Source organism: Manihot esculenta, chromosome 14, assembly GCF_001659605.2.
Source record: "Manihot esculenta cultivar AM560-2 chromosome 14, M.esculenta_v8, whole genome shotgun sequence".
NCBI lineage: Eukaryota > Viridiplantae > Streptophyta > Magnoliopsida > Malpighiales > Euphorbiaceae > Manihot > Manihot esculenta.
In genome coordinates, this window is record NC_035174.2 from 5,043,913 (window position 1) to 5,060,254 (window position 16,342).

At 37.4% G+C, this 16,342-nt stretch overlaps 1 protein-coding gene across 2 annotated transcripts; it reads right to left on the reverse strand.

The window, feature by feature from the left end:
* Nucleotides 1-11,598: 11,598 nt before the first annotated feature.
* On the reverse strand, nucleotides 11,599-14,497 carry LOC110630733 (serine/threonine-protein kinase STY13). Of its 2 annotated transcripts, XM_043950032.1 has the most exons (7): nucleotides 13,847-14,493; nucleotides 13,688-13,713; nucleotides 13,451-13,583; nucleotides 13,143-13,338; nucleotides 12,741-12,865; nucleotides 12,498-12,656; nucleotides 11,599-12,401 (listed from the first exon to the last, which is right to left on the reverse strand). In XM_043950032.1, the coding sequence occupies exons 3-7, from the start codon at nucleotides 13,484-13,486 to the stop codon at nucleotides 12,087-12,089; spliced, it is 831 nt and encodes a 276-aa protein (XP_043805967.1). In that variant the 5' UTR covers nucleotides 13,487-13,583; nucleotides 13,688-13,713; nucleotides 13,847-14,493; the 3' UTR covers nucleotides 11,599-12,086. The 2 variants fall into 2 exon arrangements, with proteins under 2 accessions (XP_043805967.1, XP_021633980.1); XM_021778288.2 differs by lacking the exon at nucleotides 13,688-13,713 and having other exon boundaries at nucleotides 13,847-14,497.
* Between the last annotated feature and the right edge of the window lie 1,845 nt (nucleotides 14,498-16,342).

The following is a 16,342-nucleotide window of genomic DNA, read 5'->3' on the forward strand; positions in this document are numbered from 1 at the left end:
GTTTGGGAGACCCGGGGTTGTGCCATTTTGATTGTTGTTGATGATTTTTCCTGAGCTCCTTCAGGCCTGTCTACCTGGCTATTGTGAAGACACGCTCGAATTTATAGAGTTGATGCCTTATACCATTATTCTTTAGAGATAATAGTTGCATCTAATTCCTTACGTCTTGTCAAATTGGCAGGTAGTATACACCACATTTTTAGAGAGGGAATCAAATGCTCAGAGAAGTGGAGAGGAGAGCCTAAATGGATTCTCTGATGTTAATGCCACATTTGCCTTCCCAATTCCAAACTTTATGGTGCTTGATAGAAATGGTCCTGTCATTCATAAATACTGGAATCTGGTATAACCTATACCAATAGATATTTAAGTAGCAACAAATCGTTCACTCACGTTCTCATAAAAATAGATGTATTTTTCTTTTCTCATCCTTTTATATCGTAAATTAATTTCCTTTTTGATATTTGTTAATTTTTTAATAAACACTTATTTATATGCATCGAAAAAATAAAATTTATTAGTTATAAAAATAATTTAATAATATGAATGAAAAATATATTAAAAAAGACAATATAAATTTATTATTTTAAAAATATTAAAAATAATTGTAGAATTTTAATTGTAAGAGAAAAAGTCTTATTCGGTATATTAGCCGTTTGAATAGCTCTTGGCCGATAGATATTAACATTTAATGGTTAGCTATATATTTATATAGTGATTCAAATTAAAGTGTTTAATTCAAAATCATTATAAGATTAGCTATTAAATATTGATGATCTGAAATCCAGAAAATAGGGTTTTACAATGGGTTCTGTAAAAGTGGAAAAGCTTAGAACTAGATGAGTGTATTTCTCCTTTTATATGTTTCCTTTTGTCTGCTAGTGACGTGTTAACAGAACGTGTATCATTGGACCACCTGTCCCTGCTACGTTGATACGGACGTACGAGGGAATCAGATCTCTGTCCCATGCGTAACGGCCATTAATTCTCCTCTGATACGTATGATTCTCCTCTGATACGCATGCGGAAGGACCTACCAGCGGGGCATCTTGATCATTTTCCCCTTTCCGGGCTGGGTTGAATGGTAGGGCTGAAGTTGAGCCTGGTGAGGGCCTGATTACTGGGCCGAGAGGTTTGGGCCGGTTTGATTGAGGAGTCTAGGCGGAGTCCGGCCCTGTGACTGAGCGGGTTGGACCTGGCTCTCGAGGGGAATATTGAAGCCTTCGAATCATGGACTGTTTTCATGGGCCTGGCCTTTATACCGGGGTGAAGAAATCCAGCGATCATCAATTGCCCCTTTATCTCCTCAGCAGTTATTCCATGACTGGTGAGGGGATAAATCTTTAAACTCTATTCATGATCGTGCGGTCTGAGAACTGCTCTTGTCGAAAGTATCCCTTTCTTGCCTTTTTATTATTTTTGTCTGAGCGTTGGACTCTCGTGTATGTTTTTTGCCCCTGAGTATTTATGGGTTGTCTTCTCTCGAGCGTTTTGCGGGCTCTTTGTTGCCTGGACCTTTCTCTAGGCCAGCTGAGATGGTTTAGTGTGAGCGGTCAATTCCCGAGGTCGGTGCCTCTTATGATTGCCCCTGATTCTCTGTTTGGCTTTGTATTTTGGTATGCAGTTTGCTTAGGAATCGCCTTGCCTTAATTCGGTATGTCTTATCGGGTTTACCAGTACTGCGCTCGTTTTCTTGAGATCGGCATGATGCTTTGGTACTTTTGGCTGTGGTGTGAGATTAAAGTCTCTCTACCTGATGACTTGAGCTCCTTTGGGAGGTCGGAGTTTAGCTTTTTCATTTATGGTCCCGTGCCCCAATCTTTTATGTGAGATCAGAACTATGTTCTTTATGAGTTGTTTTTGCTTGTAGCACCGGATGATCTTGGGGACTCCGGCTATTTTTGCTTCGGGAGATCTTTGAGATCTTCGCCGGTCTTCTACCTCAGTGAGGTCTTCTGCCTCATTGAGGTCTTCTGCCTCAGTGAGGTTTTCTGCCTCAGTGAGGTCTTCTGCCTCAGTGAGGTCTTCTGCCTCATTGAGGTCTTCTGCCTTGGTGAGGTCTTCTGCCTCAGTGAGGTCTTCTGCCTCATTGAGTTCTTCTGCCTCTTTGAGGTCTTCTGCCTCTTTTGAGGTCTTCTTCTTCATTGAGGTCTTCTGCCTCGGTGAGGTCTTCTACCTCAGTGAGGTCTTCTGCCTCTTTGAGGTCTTCTGCCTCATTGAGGTCTTCTGCCTCAGTGAGGTCTTCTGCCTCATTGAGGTCTTCTGCCTCTTTGAGGTCTTCAGCCTCAGTGAGGTCTTCTTTTGCTAGGACCTCCGTGAGGTCTTCTTTCGTCAAGACCTTATTGAGGTCTTCTTTCGTCAAGACCTTATTGAGGTCTTCCTTTGTCAAGACCTCATTGAGGTCTTCTCTACCTAGGACCTTAGTGAGGTCTTCTTTTGTCAAGACCTTATTGAGGTCTTCCTTTGCTAGGACCTCAGTGAGGTCTTCTTTTGTCAAGACCTTATTGAGGTCTTCTCTTGTCAAGACCTCATTGAGGTCTTCCTTGTCAAGACCTTATTGAGGTCTTCTTTTGCTAGGACCTCAGGCAGGTCTTCTTTTGTCAAGACCTTATTGAGGTCTTCTTTTGTCAAGACCTTATTGAGGTCTTCTCTTGTCAAGACCTCATTGAGGTCTTCCTTGTCAAGACCTTATTGAGGTCTTCTTTTGCTAGGACCTCAGTGAGGTCTTCTTTTGTCAAGACCTTATTGAGGTCTTCTCTTGTCAAGACCTTATTGAGGTCTTCTTTTGTCAAGACCTTATTGAGGTCTTCTCTTGTCAAGACCTCATTGAGGTCTTCCTTGTCAAGACCTCATTGAGGTCTTCTTTTGCTAGGACCTCAGTGAGGTCTTCTTTTGTCAAGACCTTATTGAGGTCTTCTCTTGTCAAGACCTCATTGAGGTCTTCCTTGTCAAGACCTTATTGAGGTCTTCTTTTGCTAGGACCTCAGTGAGGTCTTCTTTTGTCAAGACCTTATTGAGGTCTTCTCTTGTCAAGACCTCATTGAGGTCTTCCTTGTCAAGACCTTATTGAGGTCTTCTTTGCTAGGACCTCAGTGAGGTCTTCTTTTGTCAAGACCTTATTGGGGTCTTCTCTTGTCAAGACCTCATTGAGGTCTTCCTTGTCAAGACCTCATTGAGGTCTTCTTTTGCTAGGACCTCAGTGAGGTCTTCTTTTGTCAAGACCTTATTGAGGTCTTCCTTTGTCAAGACCTCATTGAGGTCTTCTTGTCAAGACCTTATTGAGGTCTTCCTTTGCTAGGACCTCAGTGAGGTCTTCTTTTGTCAAGACCTTATTAAGGTCTTCCTTTGCTAGGACCTCAGTGAGGTCTTCTTTTGTCAAGACCTTATTGAAGTCTTCTCTTGTCAAGACCTCATTGAGGTCTTCCTTGTCAAGACCTTATTGAGGTCTTCTTTTGCTAGGACCTCAGTGAGGTCTTCTTTTGTCAAGACCTTATTGAGGTCTTCCTTTGTCAAGACCTCATTGAGGTCTTCTCTTGTCAAGACCTTATTGAGGTCTTCCTTTGCTAGGACCTCAGTGAGGTCTTCTTTTGTCAAGACCTTATTGAGGTCTTCCTTTGTCAAGACCTCATTGAGGTCTTCTCTTGCTAGGACCTCAGTGAGGTCTTCTTTTGTCAAGACCTTATTGAGGTCTTCCTTTGCTAGGACCTCAGTGAGGTCTTCATGCTCCGGGAGGTCTTTTAAGATCCTCACCGGCCGTTTTTATTTTGTTTTCCCGGGAGTTCTAGGGGATCCCGGTCTTCTTTGTTTTCCCGGGAGTTCTAGGGGATCCCGGTCTTCATGCTCCGGGAGGTCTTTTAAGATCCTCACCGGCCGTTCCGGGGTGACCTCGGGGCCCCGCCGGCAGTTTTTTGTTTTGTTTTCCCGGGAGTTCTAGGGGATCCCGGTCTTCATGCTCCGGGAGGCATCTTTAAGATCCTCGCCGGCCGTTCCGGGGTGACCTCGGGGCCCCGCCGGCAGTTTTTTGTTTTGTTTTCCCGGGAGTTCTAGGGGATCCCGGTCTTCATGCTCCGGGAGGCATCTTTAAGATCCTCGCCGGCCGTTCCTGGGTGACCTCGGGGCCCCGCCGGCAGTTTTTTGTTTTGTTTTCCCGGGAGTTCTAGGGGATCCCGGTCTTCATGCTCCGGAAGGCATCTTTAAGATCCTCGCCGGCCGTTCCGGGGTGACCTCGGGGCCCGCCGGCAGTTTTTTGTTTTGTTTTCCCGGGAGTTCTAGGGGATCCCGGTCTTCATGCTCCGGGAGGCATCTTTAAGATCCTCGCCTGCCGTTCCGGGGTGACCTCAGGGCCCCGCCGGCAGTTTTTTGTGCCTTCTTGAGGTTTTTGCACAAGATTCAGGCTCATTGGCCTTACTGTCGCTTCGTCATCTCAGCTGGTTTTGTGCCTAACTGAGGTCTTGTTTATTTTTCTGAATTTTTCTGCAAAATAAGAGCTTGCACAGAGCGTATATAACGCGAATGCTTGTTGTTAATTCAATAATATCCGTCAATAAATAATATGTCACACATGTCACTCGGTTTCACCTTTCAGATGCATGCAAGTATTAACTCATGCAATTTCAGGGATGCAATGAACAATATTTTTGCATGTGTAAATTTCTCCAGGATTTTACTTTACAAAAGCAATATGTTTAAATACATAATCCCTTTCATTAGAATATTCATGCTATTTTAACTAGCAGCGAAAACTTTTCCATTGAGCTAGTTAATTTTATTTATTTTCTCCATGACATATTAATTATTTTTCATTTATTTTATTTTATTTTTAACTGAACATTATTAATTTTAAAAACTGAAATAATAATTCTTCTTTCCTTAATAATAGAAAACTCAAGCATTTGATATGAGGGCATTCAGGACAATACTGACGCAAGGCTTATTTATTATTATTATTATTATTATTTGAAAAATACGGATGCTTACCTCTCGAATCGTAGAAAGCTCCCTTCGCAGCATATCAGAATGGGATTGAAGCTTGAGGCCAATGAATCCACTCAAAATGTGGGTCCTCCAATGTTTCGTATTAAAAGAAGAGGAGAATCATTATGAACAGGACTGAGGTCATTACTCAGTACCATATCCCCAAAAGTCAAGCAACTCTCTTCCGTGGGGACTTTAAGAGCAATTTGCAACCTTCTTTTCACTGTATGTGCATTATCGCCACGATCCACTTCCGTCCTCAAGACACAACCAGTCTTAGTCTGCACAAAAACTCGTCTCCTCCCAGCGGGTTGTTTTCCCTCCATTCTCCTGTTCTCGTGATATTCCCCACCGAGTGGGCTGTTGAAGATTGCCACTGCCATCTGGGTTTGAACTGGGCTGTCCCAAGCACGTAGTCCACATGACGACGAAATCGGTAGCACCGACATCGTTCATGTCGACGCCGGCCTGCATGGTCGCATTGCTACATGGTCACGCCGACCTCACTTGTTGGAGCTCGACCAGACCCGCGACTTCCTCCTCAGGTCGGCACGTCTTTGGCAGCTCGTGGAGCGCTGGTGACGCTGGTCATCTCAAGATCGATGGCGACGAGATCGGCAGCACCGACATCGTTTATTTCCGTGCCGACCTCACTCGTTGGAATTCGACCAGACCAGTAACTTCTTCCTCAGGTCGGCGCGTCTTTGGCTGCTCGATCTCCTTCCATTCTTGCTATTTCAACCATCCGACCTGCTTTTTCCTCACGGACTCCTCTTCTCTAACCTGTTACCTGGAACTTCACAGCAGATCTGCCCATCCAATCTCTACAATATGTGTATTGTTGATCTCACAGTTTTTAACAAAGATATTCATCATCTGAAATTTCACTTCTTTAAATCTCAAAGAAAAGATTAGTAATAATAAAATTTACTAAATATTAAAATAAACTATTTAAAAACTAATCAAAATATTCTTGAACCAGCTGGGTCTTTCTTTTCAACTTAGTTATTCAGCTAGGTTATCCGCTGGGTTGTCTTCCCCGTCCTCGAGGTGACCGAGCTTTCTCTGCTGTTACAACGCACGGCTTCGGGCTTCACCGGTGACGCCCATGATTGGACACGACATTGGATCGTCACCTTCCCGCGCCGGCTGTCCTGACGCCATTCATCAGGCGTGAAATCACTGTCATTGTGAACCCAAAGCAACAGATTCCCTGTTTTTCACTCTTTCCGAACAATGATGAAGAAGAAGAAAAGAGAAAAGTTGTTGCTGATTGGCAGTGGGCCCTAATCATCCTGTGTGGGTCAGGAATTCTTGACTTCTTGTTGAAAGCATCTCCACTCACGTCTTTACTCTGTTATTTTCCTCAAACAGGGCCCCGATCTCAAGCGTGATCTCCAGCACGGATCTAGTTTCGCACATGGGTTCGGCTCCCACGTGTAATCTCTTAACGATGTTGTTGATTTTAGTGAAAGTCCACCAGTTATTCCTTCTCAAGCCAACGTGCCTTCACTTATAATACTGTGATTATTGGATTTGCCGAGCTCTTTTCAGTTCTGCTACTTCGACCGGCGAAACCATTGACGGTCTTACTAGCGGTGTTTGATCAGTCGTTCTTTCGACAACCAGACGGGCTAATGCCGACCATGCCGATCTGGGTATCTCAGTTCACCTTGTTTTCGAGCTGGATGACATACTGCGTCCGAACTTTTCCACCTCGACTGGATATTTGATTATTTCCTATTATCTCCAGGTTGCTCTGATACTTGAGGGGCGTTGCTCTGCAATAGAGTTGGATGGCTATGTCCGACCTGAAATGTTAGTCCGAACTTGTCTATTTTTCATTTATTAATTTTCTCTCTAACTTGCTAACCTGAGATTTTACAGCCGATCTCACAACTTCAACAAATATATATATACTTCTCATTCTTTTTTCCTTTTACAGAAAAGATTAAAATCTACACTCAGAGACAAGCACTTCAATCTGAAGTTTCACCTCATCACCTCATCAGATCTTCAAAGAAAAAGTTAGTAGTAATAAAATTCAATAAATGTTAAAATAAACAACGAGGGTAGGAAAATGAAGATTAAGAGACTGTCAAGATATTCTTACACCAGCTGGGTCTTTCTTTTCAGCTGGGTTACTGTAAATCTCCAGCTTTCTTTTTCGTGTAAGCTTTCTTTTTTGTATTGTCTCCCTGTCGCCCCGATGCTTTCCATCTGTCCTGAAATGCGACTCCAACCTCGACCACGAATCTAGTTTCGAACATGGATCCGACCTCAACGAGCAATCTATCGCTGTGGTCGTCGGATTTGCTGAGTTTCTTTCTGTATTGCTAAACACGGCTCCGACCTCCTTTTTTCTCACGGACTCCTCTTCTCTTTCTCTCACCTTCTTCTTCTCTCTTTTTTTTTTTATATATATATTTTTTTATATATATACAGTGGACCTCAGAATTTCAACAATACATATATTCCTCACCCTTTTTTTTTTTTTTTTTACAGAAAATATTCACCAGACTTCAAAGAAAAATCAGCCGTAATAAAATCTAATAAATATTAAAATAAATTATCTGAAAGACCATCAAAATATTCTTTAGCACAATGAACCTTTCTTTTCAGCTGGGTTATCTGCTCAAACTTTCGTACCTTATGTGGATCTCAATGGGTGGATCTGAAAACTTTTGTGATAGTAAAATCTCTTTCGTGGAGGGCACATTCCCGGCCAAGCTCGGCGAGGGGTTAAAAAGAATGGGTGGTTGGTTGTTTAGAGTTGTAGGACTGAAAAATAAGAACCGTTGCCCCTCTTGGGCAGAGCTCAGATTATTTGGAATGACGTTAAGGTTATTTTCTTGGTGGTTTGCCCTTGTGGATCTCAGTGGGTTTTGAAAGTGAAAACTCCGGTGATGAAAAGATCTCCTTCGTTTCCCACAGACGGCGCCATTTGATGATCTGAAATCCAGAAAATAGGGTTTTACAATGGGTTCTGTAAAAGTGGAAAAGCTTAGAACTAGAGGAGTGTATTTCTCCTTTTATATGTTTCCTTTTGTCTGCTAGTGACGTGTTAACAGAACGTGTATCATTGGACCACCTGTCCCTGCTACGTTGATACGGACGTACGAGGAAATCAGATCTCTGTCCCATGCGTAACGGCCATTAATTCTCCTCTGATACGTATGATTCTCCTCTGATACGCATGCGGAAGGACCTACCAGCGGGGCATCTTGGTCATTTTCCCCTTTCCGGGCTGGGTTGAATGGTAGGGCTGAAGTTGAGCCTGGTGAGGGCCTGATTACTGGGCCGAGAGGTTTGGGCCGGTTTGATTGAGGAGTCTAGGCGGAGTCCGGCCCTGTGACTGAGCGGGCTGGACCTGGCTCTCGAGGGGAATATTGAAGCCTTCGGATCATGGACTGTTTTCATGGGCCTGACCTTTATACCGGGGTGAAGAAATCCAGCAATCATCAAATATAAAATGATAGTATGAATGAATATTTAAATTTATAAAAAATAAAATGATATAAATATAAAAAAATTCTAATAGTTTTTCAATATCTACTAATTCAATTATATACAAAACTATAAAATTATAATTATTAAATAATAAAAATTAATATTTTTAATTTAAATATTAAACACAAAGAATATCTTTAAAAAAAACACCCACGAATATCTTAAAAAAGAATGAGAATTACATCAACTCATAATCTAGTGGCTCCATAATTGAGTATCTGTCTTATAATTTTTTTTTAAAAAAAAAAAAACTTCTGATACTGTAATAAATAAAAAATACTAATAAAATCTCAATTTACATATTAGATGTTAAAATGTAAAATTTTTTGTTTGCAAAACCGTCAACTGCTACCATAATGTTACCTTCCTTTAATATGGACGGCCGTCAACATCCAAAATGGCAAAACGAAGATGGCCACAGAAAAATGGTTAGTGCACTTCCTCAGTTTCCACCAAATTTCCATTTCCCCTTTCCCACGGAACCCATAAACCCTGACGTTCCAACAAATCCAAAACAACCAAAGACCAGAACCAAGTGCCTGCCCACCTCCTCGAAACTCGCCGCTATCCTCGATCCTACAATAACGGAGAACCTTATCGAGTCGGCCGCCGTCCTCCTCCCCAGCTACCACCATGGACTACGCACTGTCCATTTCGACATAAACGACGATCCCAATTCTTTAGCTTATAACGACATCATAAGGGCCTTCACAATAAAGCAATTTCCTCCAAAGCCTTGAACATTAGAATGTTTGATATTGTCCGAAAGAGATGTCTTTGCATAGACGTTTTCAGGGGATGTTAAGAGTGGGTATTATGAGGCTGCTGTAGGGTTAATCTATGAAATGAGGGTATCGGGTTGATGAGTACTTTCGTTAGTATTTTGGCAGCATGTGGAAGATTGGCTAATAGAATTGGGAGAGTGGATTGCCGAAAACACATGGGAAAATGGGCTTGATGTAAATGTTGACTTAGTTATGGCTCTTGTTGCTATGCATGCGAAATGCGTTGAAGTGGGCGAAGCACGAAGATTGTTTGACAAGGAATCTGTTGTCTGGAGTGCCACAGTTCCTTGTTACAGTCAAGCAAGGAGGCGCTTGATCTTTTTAATGAAATGCAGGCAGATGAAAACTAGGGATCCCAATTAGTTTAACATATCCGCTGATGATATTCACGAGTTTTTGGCTGAAGGAATGCATACCCGCCGAAGAAGTTTATTAGGCCGCTGAAAATATGATAAAAAAAATCAGATCGCTAGATATTTACCCAACACAGCAGAAGCAAAGATTTGATGCAGATGAAGATGGCAAGGAAGCTGCAATTTCATTGCATTTGGTCTTATGAAACGAAACAATGACAAGAACCAAAAATCTGCGTGCAAAGATCGGCAAGTGCAGCAATACCAAAGTAATATATATATTACATTAAAACTCATTTCTCCAATTGATAACAGTGTTGATTTGAATATTATTAAAATACTAATTTGCCCTTAATTGTTGCCGTTACATGCTATTCTCATGTGGTTTTAAAGTCTTTTCAGCGAGAGTATTTATTGCATGCTGCATGTGTCTCTGAAAATTTTAAACTGCCCATTTATGCGGCCATGAACGCCATCCTTTTATCCGGTTTAAATGTCTTTTCTCCACTTGTCATTATTGACTTTATATCCTTTCCTCACGAAAGCCATTTTTCAAAAGGATGTGTCTACGCATTTAAGCCCATTTTCTATTTTCCTATTTTCCTCTTTGCCGTCAATACGCTGTCGTTCGCTGCTGCTTCGAATTCTCTTACCGCTATTCGCTATTTCGGTGTTGCTCGCATAAAATAATGTCGTTTATGAGAGCATTTGTCCACGAAATTCTATTTCCGCTATTCCCTTAAAATTCTCTTACCGTTGCCTAGTTGGACTTTAGCGGGACTACCTGCCGAGTATTGTGAGGACCGCATACAAGAAAAATCTGAATACTGGATAAAACACCCGAACACTCAACAGGCCTGCATGGGACAAGGGAGTACACGGATGCCTGGATGCTCGCAGGACTGGATGATGTCTGGTGAGCGCCACGCCCATGGTGTCGAACTGCGTTTACATGAGTGCCGAACAAGTAGACTGTTAAAATTTAATATTTTTAAAATAAAGAGTAATTAAAAAAATAAAATGTAATAATTTTTTAAAAAATTTAAAAATTTAATTTTTTAAATTATTTAATCCCTCTTATTTATTTATTATTTTAAAATTATTTATTATTTTTTAAATATTAAAATTTAATATATATTTAAAAAAATTTACAAAAACTTAAATATAAAATAAAATTAATAATAAATAATTTATTTTTATTATAATATAAAAAAATAAATAATAATTTTAAAATAATAAATAAATAAGACGGATTAAATATTTTCAAAAATAAAATTATTAAATTTATAAAAAAATTATTATATTTTATTTTTTTAATTACTCGTTATTTTAAAAATATTAAATTTTAATATATATTTAAAAAAAAATTAAAAAATAAAATTATTAAATTTATAAAAAAAATTATTACATTTTATTTTTTAATTACTCTTTATTTTAAAAATATTAAATTAAGTGCCGAAGAATTTTTCACGGGATTAGATTATCTAATTCCGTGACACAATCAGCTTGTTCGGTGCTTCCGTAGTACAATCAACTTGATCAGCTTGCTTTTGTTTGACACAATGGATGTCGAATTAGCATTTATATACAGAATTTAAAAATATTTTTGAATTCTGTATAATTTTAAAATTATTTTTTAAAATATGTTATTTTTTAAAATATGCATGATTTAATTTTAAAATTATTTTTTAAAATATGTATAATTTGAAAAATTGTGTGAATGCGTGAAAATTAAAATTTAATTATTTTTATTATTTCCCATTTATCTTATATACTCGATTGAGAAAGAACAAAAGAATGGAAATTCGATAATTTTCATCCACCAGCAGCCAAGCCTCCATATAAAACACAACTCCATTGACTTCCGTTTGTTGCATTCTTGGACTTCTGGAAATAGTCTAGCGGATCTGACAAATTCGACGTGACGTAAGAACCAGGATAAAGATATGTTTAAGGAAACAAAGGTAACCTTCAGATAAAGCAACAGGCAAGCAATCCCAAATCTTAAATTCTCTTCACTACTGGCACATCTTTAAGAACAAAATGAAAGACCATTTACAACCAGGGATACATATTCGCCCCTCTTATTCTTACAAGGAACTCGAATTGAGCTCCTCTGTTTATTTCTTTCCCTATTTGTCTTACAAAATTTGGAGTTGGTTTCCTTTCTCTTGAATTTTTAGTCAGACATAGAATGAACCCATCTCCCAAGCTTCTAATGGGTGACAAAGTTACTCTCCCAGCATTGTGATCCTAACAAGTGACTAAATTCAGCAGCATCAGCAGACAAGTTCATTGCAATATCTCTGCTAACTATAAAAAATGTAAATTTATTAATTTAACTATTTATTATGTTATCAAAATGTACTTCAGAGACTAGTGCCTATTGTCTACCGAACTTCTCCAACCACTTTTAGCCCCAAGGATGGACAAAGGTTTTAGTCATTTCTGTTGCTGCTGAGGATTAATAACACTGGTTGAAGCAGAAGAAGAAACCTTTTGGCTGGTTTTCCATCTTTGCTTTGGGAGTATCCCCACAGTCGTCTCGTACTGCCATTAAAGAGCTTGTACCAGGAGATTCTGGTGGCAAGATGGCGTTCTCAGAAGTGAAAATTCGAGGAGGAATAGCTGGTTCAGAAGGAGCAATAATAGCAAGATAGTTAAAGAGCATTTGGATTATTTGGCTAAAATTAGGCCGTGAATTTGGGTCCTCCTTCCAGCATGAAGTTAGAATGACAGCCAAATCCTCGGGGAGGTTTTCAGCACTAGGCCTCACATTCTGCAACAGCAGAATTCCGTATGAGTTAATTTTTTAACAGCTCTCGAAAAGAACCATTGCTTTGACAAAATAAAAAGGAATGAAGTTGATAGTTACTTTGAAAGCTGCCGCATATGCTGCCTGGAGATTTGACATGCCTTCAAATGGCAATCTGTTGTGTAAGAGCTCCCACAACACAATTGCAAAGCTATATGCATCCACTTTGTGGTTATAGTGTTTCTTGTCTCCTTGCCTTAATGTAACAGTGCTGTACAACTGTCATCATGTAATGAAACTAGTGATACTTGAAAGTGTATCTAGAGAAAGAAACTTAAACTATGCATTCCATTAATGAAGTACCTCAGGTGCCATCCAACGATATGTTCCTGTTTCAGCTGTCATCATCTCTGTTAATGTCTCTTCTCTTGCTAGCCCAAAATCTGCTAGTTTGACAGTCTTTTTATCTGCGGTCAAGAGCAAGTTCTCTGCAAAAATAAATAAATACATAGGAAGAAAGGCCAATATGAGCAACAAACTAATCTCCTCTGGCAGTAAGAACTAACAGATCACTAAGCACACATTAAATGACAACTAGAAGATGGAAGATATAACAAATCACATCAATGGGTTATTGCGAGCATTATGATTCATTCGCAACTCACAACCTCAAGCCATCCAATCTAATAACATTGAGAAGCTATGAGCAGACTCGAAATAGTAACTTAAAGCACAAACATGGGAGAATAGAAACGAAAATATTACCAGGTTTCAGATCACGGTGAATGATCCCATGGGAGTGCAAGCATTCCATAGCACGAGTGATGTCAAGTGCAAAACCAATGGCAACTCGCGTGTCTAAGCACCTTGGTCTCATGTTCAGCAAGTACTTCCTCAGTGTCCCTCCCAATAAAAGCTCAGTAACTATGACCATTACAGGGTCCTTGCAGGCACCTATAAACTGCCGAGACACAAGGTTTCAACATTTACGTTAGCACACGAGTTGTTATATAAGTTTAGCAATTGGATCTTTTGCCATTTGTATGATCAAAGAGTCTTAAATCAAATCCAACCTTCACCAAATTCTTATGTTGAACCCTTGATAACATTGCAACTTCTCTTGCAAATCGTGCTTCTCTCTTTGTGATCTCCTCTGGAGTTTCCCCTCTATGAAGAATTTTAATGGCAACAGTCTGGTTTTTATATCTGAAGGGAATCCAAGCAAGTTAATTTAGTTGATCGAAACAAAACCATTCACCAAACTATCAATGCAAAGAATGAAAAAGCCCTGAATCTCTGGAAGAGCTCACCCAGCTCTTTGCTCAATTGCATTTCCCTGGCAGGTTAATCATTCATCCAGATGTAAATAAATACAAGTAGTTGCCAAGAAATCAAGATGTAAATTTGCATTTCTATGGCCACATAGTTGAAGAACAAAAGTCATAATTTCAAAAGATTTGCAAACTTACTTGCCCTCGAATACTTTGGCATGAGCACCCTCTCCAATTTTTGGCCCAACAAAGAGCTGTTTGGGATCAATGAGCCATTTAGCATCCAATTTGAACTCATTATCTGAGTAAAATCCACTCCCAGATTCCATGTTTCTAACTGAGGAAAGAATTCAACATCTATAACTTGACTTCTCTATATTTAGAATGACATAGAAGACCTCAAACAGGAAAGCATTGAAAAGCTCGTTCACAGTCGTTAAATGGATAAGCTGACAATGGAACAGAGAAGCAACCAAGACATGCTCTGTGATGTGTTCTGATAATAAACCTCATCTCAAGATTGAGGCCCAGAGATAAAAAATCAGAGATTTATTGTTGACATGCCCTCCAAGGCAGAAATAAAAGAACCCACATGTGCGACGCAGAGAGAGAGAGAGAGAGAGAGAAGGAGAAAACCAAAGAGCAAAGAAAGCTCAAAGTTCAAAGAGGTTTCCTTTGAAATTGATGAGGAGGAGAGAAGAATCTCCCCCCGAAAGGGGAAAAGAGTATAGATGGGATATGTAGTATTTTTAAAAACTGTGGCACAGAGCTTCAGTCTGGATCTACAGACAAAATCATGGAAGAGATTGAGTGTGTGTCCAATAAAGTAATAGATTAAAAGAAGAGGAGATATTATAATAAAGAAAGTGGGAGCCATAAAACTAATAGAGAGCACATGGAAACTGATAATTGTCAAAAACATGGGGACACAGCCCCACTGAATAGGAGGAGAGATGCCTGGACAGGACCACCTCTGTATCTATTGCTTGCTTTTCGCTTTCACCGAATAAAAGCTCTCTGCTCATTTTCCCGCACCTCAAAACTCTAATATCATCTTCTCTCCATTTGAACATCTGAAGGTGCTTTCCCTTCAACTCTGCGTGCTCCTGTTCTAGTGTGGCATTATAGTTAAGCTACTTGGAAACCCTACATACACACGCAGAGAGTAAAAGGCAATCCCTCAAGTCCCATGTATTTCACTATTAAAATAGATTTTTAACAATTCATCAAATAATAGCTCAGTCTTGCTCCATTTTTCAGCTTGCTTCTAGTATGGGCTCCTAATCTAGGGTTTTGATTAATTTAGGGTTCAAGAAAAGAAATTTTATCAATTTAAATTCAGAGAGAATATGTTTACAAAAAATTGGGATTTGACGCCACAAGCGCATCAGAAAATATTTACGTCTCCAATTGTGGCCTGGCGCCACTGTGTTTGTTTTTTTTTAATTATTAATATATTATAATAATATTTTATATTATATTAATTTAATAATATTATTTATATTATATTTTTATGATAATAATATTTTTTATAATTTTTAACATATCAATATTTACTATATTTTATTATTAATATTTAAATAAAAAATTACTAATAATATATAATTTTAATGTTATAAAATTAATATTATATTATAATTAGATATATAAAAACAGTTTTATGATATTGTATATATTTATTTAGTGATAAAAATTTTTTAATTATTTTTTTATAATATTTTATTATTTTTAATATATTAATATAATAATATTATGATGAAATAATATTAATAATTTAATATACATTTAATCACATAATAATATTATTTTATAATTTTAAAAATAATTATTAATTTAATTAATAATAATTATATGAGTAATATTTTTAATCTATTATTATAACAAGTAATTATAAATTTACTGATATATAATTATTATATTTTATATATTTTATTATTTTTAATATATAAAAATTAATGATATAAAAGATATTTAAAATTATAATATTATGCTGCTATTAAATATATATAAATTGACACTATTTAATAATATAATATTATTTTATAATTTTAAATATTAATATATTTAATATATTTTATTATTAATATTAAAATTAAAATATTAATAATATTATATAATTTTAGTATTATAAAATTAATATTATTTTACTATTAAATTTGTACAGTATAAAACTAATCTAATAAAATATAAATTTAATTTTATAATTTTAAATGTTTATATTTGTTTATTTATCTATTTTTTAATTAGTAATTTAATTTAATAATTTTGTACATATTTAATAATATAATAATATTATAATTTTAAATATTCTTTATATAATTTTTTATTATATTTTTTATAAAACTCTTATAAAACTAGTAAATAAATTTATAATTGATATTATTTAATTATAATAATATATTAAAATTAATAAAATATCTTATAAAAAATTTATTATCATAAAAAATATAATATAAATAAAATTAGTAAATTAATATAATATAAATATATTATATTAATAATTAAAAAATAAAAGAAATTAAGATCACGCGCCACTTAAACAATGACTTAATAGCTCTCACATTATGCCAGGCCATTATTTAAAAAACAACAATTTAGTACTTTTTTAAAAATCACCAGATACTGACGACGCTTAACGGTTTTATAAATATTTTTCAATGAATCTCAAATTGACAATTATTTTTTCCAACTCTG

What these genes read in the sequence shown, in the direction of transcription:
- LOC110630733 (XM_021778288.2), bottom strand. Translation starts at nt 13,977, where the DNA reads ATGGAATCTGGGAGTGGATTTTACTCAGATAATGAGTTCAAATTGGAT. An exon ending in TCACCGTGATCTGAAACCTG is followed by an intron (nt 12,866 to 13,142) that starts GTAATATTTTCG and finishes TTATTTTTGCAG; the next exon opens with AGAACTTGCTCTTGACCGCA. An exon ending in CATATGCGGCAGCTTTCAAA is followed by an intron (nt 12,402 to 12,497) that starts GTAACTATCAAC and finishes CTGCTGTTGCAG; the next exon opens with AATGTGAGGCCTAGTGCTGA.